The sequence below is a fragment of the Ursus arctos genome, unplaced genomic scaffold (genome assembly GCF_023065955.2).
Source record: "Ursus arctos isolate Adak ecotype North America unplaced genomic scaffold, UrsArc2.0 scaffold_23, whole genome shotgun sequence".
NCBI lineage: Eukaryota > Metazoa > Chordata > Mammalia > Carnivora > Ursidae > Ursus > Ursus arctos.
Window position 1 is genome coordinate 15,384,425 of NW_026622908.1, and position 7,568 is coordinate 15,391,992.

Genomic DNA, 7,568 nt, shown 5'->3' on the forward strand with positions numbered 1-7,568 from the left:
AGGCAGATCACATGAATATTTCAGTTACATTTCAAGGCCGAAAGGAAATAACTACCAAAATAGGAAAGCGGCCTCCACTTTCCCATCCTTTTCCTGTCTTCTCTCCAATCCTAGCACTGTCAACATGCAATGTATCTTCTTTATTTATATTCATTTAATTTTCTATCCGTTTCCTAGAACGTAAGCTCCAGGAGGGCAAGTATTCACCTCCATTTTTTTCCACAGCTCTGGTAGCAGTAACTAAAATAACTCTAGCATATAATAAATGCTCAATAAACATTTCTTGGACAAATGAGTTGGCCTGATGGATGGCAATTTGCTAATTAACTCATAGATCAGAAACTAAAATGGCCTGGTAAAAAAAAATTTTTTTTGTTTTTCTAAATTAAATGAAAAGACTCTGTGCTGGCTCCACTACAATCTAACTTTGTGATTACAAACAATTTGTTTCCTATTGTGTCCCTTGGTTTGTCCATCTGGAAAACGAAGATAATGGTGCCAACCCTACATTCTTCAAAAACTTTTCAGTGTCTCAAAAGACAATAGCTGCCAAGGCCTTAGGCTAAAGATGCATGACAAAGCTTAGCACGGATGGTTTTTCATAGGATTAAACAATTATCTCAGTTGTCCACTTACTTATTAAACTGGCAAAATTCCATTTTCAGCTCTTGTTCCTGTACATACTAGCAACCGTGCATTAATCAGTTTTCTATATTGCTATTGCTTCCAAAGTATTGTTATTAACATTTTTAATTAACTATTTCCAAACAAAATTGCCATGTCCTACACTGCAAATTTGCCTTCGAAGTTACAAACTTTTTAATGATAAATTTTTAATTATAAAATTAGACATGCTTACCAAATCCAATCGAACTGGTACTTATTTAAAATGTGAAGTAGTTTTCTCTAGGGTAATCCCCCTTCCCCCCCAGTATGTTAATAGCAAATCAGTCTTTCTGTTGTGGGACTTTTATTTACCCTGTTCTCATTTTCTCCTTCAAGCTAAATTCTATTTTGCAAGGTCCCTCTTCCAGTCTTTAAAAAAAAAAAAAAATGATCCTGTACCTTTAATAACAGAGACCTGGTGAGAGGTTTCTTTCCAAACTTGTTCCCTGGCTTCCAAGTGACGAAACCAGCTGTAATTTGAGAGCAGAGAGATCCTCAGGATATCATTAGCCAAAGGAAAAGCTCCACATTCCCACCCAGTCCAGAAGTTGAAATCGTATCAGAAAGCAAGAGCCTTTCTGCAGCCACAGGCTCCGTCTTTCAGGAGCAAGGGGGACCTCGGAGAGTGGAGCAACAGAGCCCTGGAGGAGGGGTTCCCTCTCCTGCCCCTGCTCCTGCTGCCTCGCCTCCACCGGGAAACAGCAGGCTGAGTTCCAGCCTGGAGCGCAGGAACGCGGAGCCAGGGTGCATCCTGCGCCGCGTGGCCGTGCGACCCAGGCTGGTGACACAGCCACATGAAGCCTGCTGGGGAGGGCGGGCCAGGGTGCAGCAAGCCGGCGGGGACTGAGGCTGTCGCCGTCTTGGGGAGGCACTGACTCCCAGGGGAACCCCCTTCTGCGTGCCTGGGCGAACAGTCTTCTCCAGGGGTCCCCGGTCATCCTGACTATCCAGGATGGTGTTCGCGAAGTTCCTCTGGATGGGTGTCTTCTGTCACCTGTGTCAGGGCTACTTCGATGGCCCCCTCTACCCGGAGATGTCCAACGGGACTCTGCACCACTACTTCGTGCCCGATGGGGACTATGAAGAGAATGATGACCCCGAGAAGTGCCAGCTGCTCTTCAGGGTGAGTGACCACCGGCGCTGCTCCCAGGGGGAGGGGAGCCAGGCCAGCAGTCTGCTGAGCCTCACCCTTCGGGAAGAGTTCACCGTGCTGGGCCGCCAGGTGGAGGATGCTGGGCGTGTCCTGGAGGGCATCAGTAAGAGCATCTCCTACGACCTGGACGGGGAAGAGAGCTATGGCAAGTACCTGCGGCGGGAGTCCCACCAGATCGGGGATGCCTACTCCAACTCGGACAAGTCCCTCACTGAGCTGGAAAGCAAGTTTAAGCAGGGCCAGGAACAGGACAGCCGGCAAGAGAGCAGGCTCAACGAGGACTTCTTGGGGATGCTGGTCCACACCAGGTCCCTGCTGAAAGAAACGCTTGACATCTCTGTGGGGCTCAGGGACAAATACGAGCTGCTGGCCCTCACCATCAGGAGCCATGGGACCAGGCTAGGTCGGCTGAAAAATGATTATCTTAAAGTGTAGGTGGAAGGGCACTCTGCCAGGGAGAGGGCATCGAGTCAGCCCGGTTGTGGCGGGTGGGGACAGAAGACAGGGCTAACATTTCCCTTTTACTTATTATTTTTTATGTCTGGATTTGCACTTGGAGAATGATCTGAAGCGATCTTTAAAGGAAATAAGCGAGAGTCGAGTTGTTTCGTTTTTGTACCTTATTTATGGGATTGCTATTGATCTGTTACTTGGAAAGAAAAACGCCATGCCTCCTGCCTTTCCTAGAGGACTTTGTAACTCTGCAGAGACACCTGTTTCAGCCACATCTGGAAGGACACAGTGTATGCAGTAGGGAGCGATTAAATTTCCCCACCCTGGAGATTATGTGAAAATACTCAGAGAGGATAGTGCAGAGTTCCTTTTCGCCTTCAGCCTTCGCTCTTGGGCTCTGAAAAGCTGTCAGTTGTCTGTTTTTCAGATGAGGTCCGAGGTGCTGCTCAGTCTGCCTGCCAGCGGATGGGAGTCGCCAGTTTCTTCTTCTCCTTTTCTCTCTTATTTATTAACCATGGTCTCCAAGGTTTTGTTTTTAGTTTTGGGGTTTTTTGTTTGTTTTTCGTGTTTTTGTTTTTTTGTAAGAGTATTGCCTAGAAACTATATGCAAATCGTCCTTTGCAGGGAGGTGTCTGAGGTGCCTCTGTGAGTGTAAGTTGAAGTGGCTACATTTAAGAAGTCCAAGCTTTGTGGTAGGTGCACACTCATGTTGCTAAGCTGATTTGTTGTGTCTCTCATTGTATGCCCGTGTCCCCAGAGCTACAGTCCATTACAAAAAAGTAGCTAGATTGTTTGAACACACCCCCAAATGCTGATGATGTAGGTTACCAATGTATTCGTTCTGGTTTGGGGGGGGTTTGCTTCTGTTTGCGTATTGGAAACTTGTACTTCCAGTAGGGGGCTTCTAATTCTAATAACTTCTTCACTAAGTTTTATTATTCAGCCAATAAATATGTTCTCGTATAATACTGGCTTATTTTCTAATTGATATCCATAACTTTCATATTGCAAAACGGAGTACAGTGCAAGAGGAAGGAGAAGGGTGGGACTCAAGCCAGTTTACTCAGAGTATATGATAAAAAAGACAGAGGGATGGCTACGTATTTGGCAATCCTCCCTTCCCTGGCCACCCTTACCATTCTCAAAAGAAAAAAATCTAGGTCTTGCCAGAAGTTGATCTCTGCTGGTCTGCCTAAAAACTCCATGTTTCCCAGTTTTTCCCATAGAAACAGCTGGAAAAGTTTATGATGAGGCTTGTAAGTTATATGCCCTCATAATGCAGACGGAGGGCTCCATTCTAAGTTATAAGAACTATAATGATGTTTAATAATTTTGAAGCCAGGTCTATGTTACTGACTAATGATTTCAAAAGGTGGAAATGCACTTTATTTCATGTCTTTTCCGAGCCCCTCACTCTCATCTTAAATATACTTTCCTTTCTCTCTCTCACACACACACACAGGAAAATAAATAAATGTTCACAATCTACTCTTTAACAATGAAGCATTTTTTCTCTCCCATGAAAAACAATTCCAGTTTTCTATTCCTATGATGTGTCCAATATATCCTCCTATTACTGTAAGGGAAACTGAGGCCAGAAAATGGCTGACCCTTGTTGTAACAGCTCCATGTCTCTTAAAGTACAGACCTTTCCCACAGTGCTCCTTGCAAGGAGCTGAGGCCTGACCCTTTGCATAGCTACCTCATTGTTTAAAATATAAAAGAGCAACACACGAAATAATACTTAAAATAGTTGTTTGTAGTTTCTTCGCATCACTCAGGAGCCTGCTTTTAGCTGCCTCTCTACTAGTGTGTGGGGAGAAGTTAAATGATTGTCGAAAAGGGGTTCCTTCTTTATTCCATGAAAGATGAGGGAAAAACTGCAGAGGCAAAGGAGATGATATCTGTCACTTACACGTTGTAGTCTGTAGTCACAACGCTTAATATCTCAAAACTTTCCTATCACTCACTTCACAGGACTCAAGTCTAATCCATGGACATATCAAATGTCATCTCTTCAATTTCCCCATCTGCAATAGGAGAATATTAAGCACATGACACGGTTAGAAAACTGGTTTCCCTGTGCATGCTAATTTCAATCAATCCGTAACGGCTGCATACACTATTAGGCTAAGAAGGATTTAAAAGGCACAGATGTAAAGAGGGCTGTCCCCAGTTAGAGACGCCTTCCATGGGTGCAGAAAGAGGAGCAGCGGTACATCTGCTACAAATTTGAAAACGCTGAAACGGATTATATATGAGGTTCTTTCCAGGGTGAACATTCTATGAGTCCTGCAAAACCAGAACGAAATTATCTGACATTGAATCATCCATTCAAGGCTAGACATACAGCCAGTAATCCCACAGAGTCTTATGTAAATGGCCCTAGAGGGCAAATGAGAATTTCCAGGTGGGGGTAGGGAACTGTGCTAAGATACCAACCCAGAGACTAGCATCACAAGGCTTTTCCAAATCCTCTTATGGGGGGGGGGGGGAGCCAGACACACTCAGCTCTTTCCTCCCCACTTCCTTGTTATGCTTATTAGGACCTCCTTACTAGCCAGGTGACAAATTCTTTTCAATAATGCTTCTTTATTTCTCAGACCATGAAATAATATTTTGAGAATCTGAAGAAAACTACATACTTTCTTCCCTGAGAAATCTGACAAAAATATCCATACAATTTAGGATATTTGTAATTTTTATAAATAATTATCAATCACTTAACACGTGTCAGGTACTGAGTTAGGGTGTGGGTAATTCTGGGATATCGCGAAGCCTTGGGACTTAATCTAACTAAAAGTTTTTAAAAGCCTCTTGGAGTTTTATTTGAGTGGGAGACATTTTGTTTTATTGTCATAATTTTTAGTTAGTTATTTTTTTTAAATATTTTATTTATTTATTTCAGAGAGAGAGCAAGTGAGAGAAAGAGCACAAGCCAGGGGTGGGGGAAGAGGCAGAAGGAGAAGCAGACTCCCCAATGAGCCGGGACCCCCCAATGCAGGCCTCAATCCCAGGGCCCTGGGACCATGACCTGAGCAGAAGGCAGACACTTAACTGACTGAGCCACCCAGGTGCCCCAAGTTTTAGTTAGTTATAAAAATAACGAAACAGCTAACTTTTTTGAGAACTCAGGGCCTGTGCTAAGAACTTTGTCTGAGTTACTTCCCTTAATTCTAGCAACAAACTGTGAGGAAAGTATCGTAGAAAAGGAATTATTCCATGCCAAGTGCTTCGAACAGTACCTGACACAGAATGAATCTTCAATAAATGTTAGTTATTATAAAGACTCCTTTGGTAACTGAGGCCCAGAAAGCCTAGGAAACGTTCCCGAGGTGGGAGCTGTGGGATGTCTTACATACTTCCCTATATTTTCCCTTTTTAAACTGATGGTTATCTAGTGGAGTATAGGTGAAATAAAAGAAGAATGTGGAGGCTAGGGGTCCACTGGGGCCACTAGCTGTCCCCTGCAAACATTGATTGTCCCTACAGGCCCGTCAGCTGACGTCCTACAGCAGTTCAGATGTCTGACCTCTGTCAGTCAGAAGCTGAGTGGCTCCTATGTTTACAGAATTTCTTGCTGATTCTTTCTCTGTGTGATGCATTGGTAAATACCACTACTCCCCACTCTCCTAATCTGACCGTGCGAAGATTTCCCTATACCTACTTGGAAACATTCCATAGGTATCTGTTATCGAGAGTCTGTTGATAAAGGACACCAGTCCACGTTAGCCTCTGCAGCCACCAAAGCCACACTCCTAGCAGCCGGCAGAAGCCTGCCTGTGTAGGTGTGTGATGAAAGCAGCACGGAGAGGCTGTTCATAGTTCACATACTTTTCATTGCCTTTTAAACTCTTGTTTATAACTCTGCTAAGGAAATAGGCTCAAAGCTTTCTGAGAGACGTCGTGAAACTTAGATTATAAACTATTTTAGCAAGTAATAAAAATGTCCATGAAAACCATGAAAGATGTGAAATCACTCTAAATGGGTAGCATGCTCAAATTTCCTTGGGACATTTTTCAGAGGATGATTATTAAAATCTTTTTTTTTTTTAAGATTTTATTTATTTATTCGACAGAGACAGAGACAGCCAGCGAGAGAGGGAACACAAGCAGGGGGAGTGGGAGAGGAAGAAGCAGGCTCATAGCGGAGGAGCCTGATGTGGGGCTCGATCCCATAACGCCGGGATCACGCCCTGAGCCGAAGGCAGACGCTCAACCGCTGTGCCACCCAGGCACCCCAAAATCTTCTTGATAAGAAACAATAATCGGTTGTGAAATATAAATGCTAACTGTGGTTTATCAGTGTTTTCATATAACAGGGAAAACAACTGGAGACCTAAGTCTTGGTTAGAAATAGAATACAGAAATGCATGACGATAATTCACGGATATAGAGAATGAGATTCTGTGACTCATCTTAGCGATTTTGGAGTTGGGGTTGTGCTTAGGAATACTATCTCCAGGGTCAAGATCCTGGTGGGTATGTCATTCGTCCAACATTTTTAAAGAGCCACCATATGAGGTACCCAGGCTAGAAAATGGCGTATAGACACGTGAGAAAAAGGACACCTAGACCAAGAATCAGAGCGTCATGTGGGATTGGCACAGTACAAGCTTCTCTAGGAGCCTAGCAAGAATCTAAACTAGAATTGTTTGGGAAATGTAAAGCAATGTAAATAAAATAAGGATTTGGTATAATCACACATTCAAGAGCTACAAGGGTTGCATCGTTGCTATTATTATTGTCGTTCTACTTTTAAATAACATTTTTTCCCAATTATACAAGCCATAGCTGTAGTATTCTAATAACGTGAAAACAGCAAAACACAAAGAAAACAAAATCATTCATAGTCTCAAATTCTCCCAGCATCCACCTACTATTTGCATTTTGGTGTACTTAATTTTTTTAGTATTTTTTAACACATGCCTAGGTGACTGTATTTTCCTTTGGGAAAAAATGATATCCTAGTAATACATTGTTTTGTAGCATCTGTCTCTTATAGGGATTAAATATGTTCAGTAGCATAGATCTTTTAAAAATGCTTACATCTCCCCACGGTACTTTAGGAGGCAAAGGTTCCAGGTTCTAGATCTTGCCCCACCATGTGTTGTGCAGCGTTGAACAAATCCCTTAAGCGTTACTTTTGTTTGCAAAATGCAGATAGAAGCCAATATTTATTAAACAAGCACCACTCAAATTTTTTGGTGCATTATCTGATATCATCCTCCCAGAATTATATTTCAGGCAGATGTTATATTTTCTGAACTTTTTGGACAAAGAGACTGAGGCACAA

General features: G+C 43.0%; 1 protein-coding gene across 1 annotated transcript; it reads left to right on the plus strand.

The window, feature by feature from the left end:
- Positions 1-1,144: 1,144 nt before the first annotated feature.
- FIBIN (fin bud initiation factor homolog) lies at positions 1,145-3,238 on the plus strand. Its single transcript, XM_048217638.2, has one exon. It carries the CDS (start codon positions 1,619-1,621, stop codon positions 2,252-2,254), a length of 636 nt encoding a protein of 211 aa, XP_048073595.1. The 5' UTR covers positions 1,145-1,618; the 3' UTR covers positions 2,255-3,238.
- Positions 3,239-7,568: the final 4,330 nt, after the last annotated feature.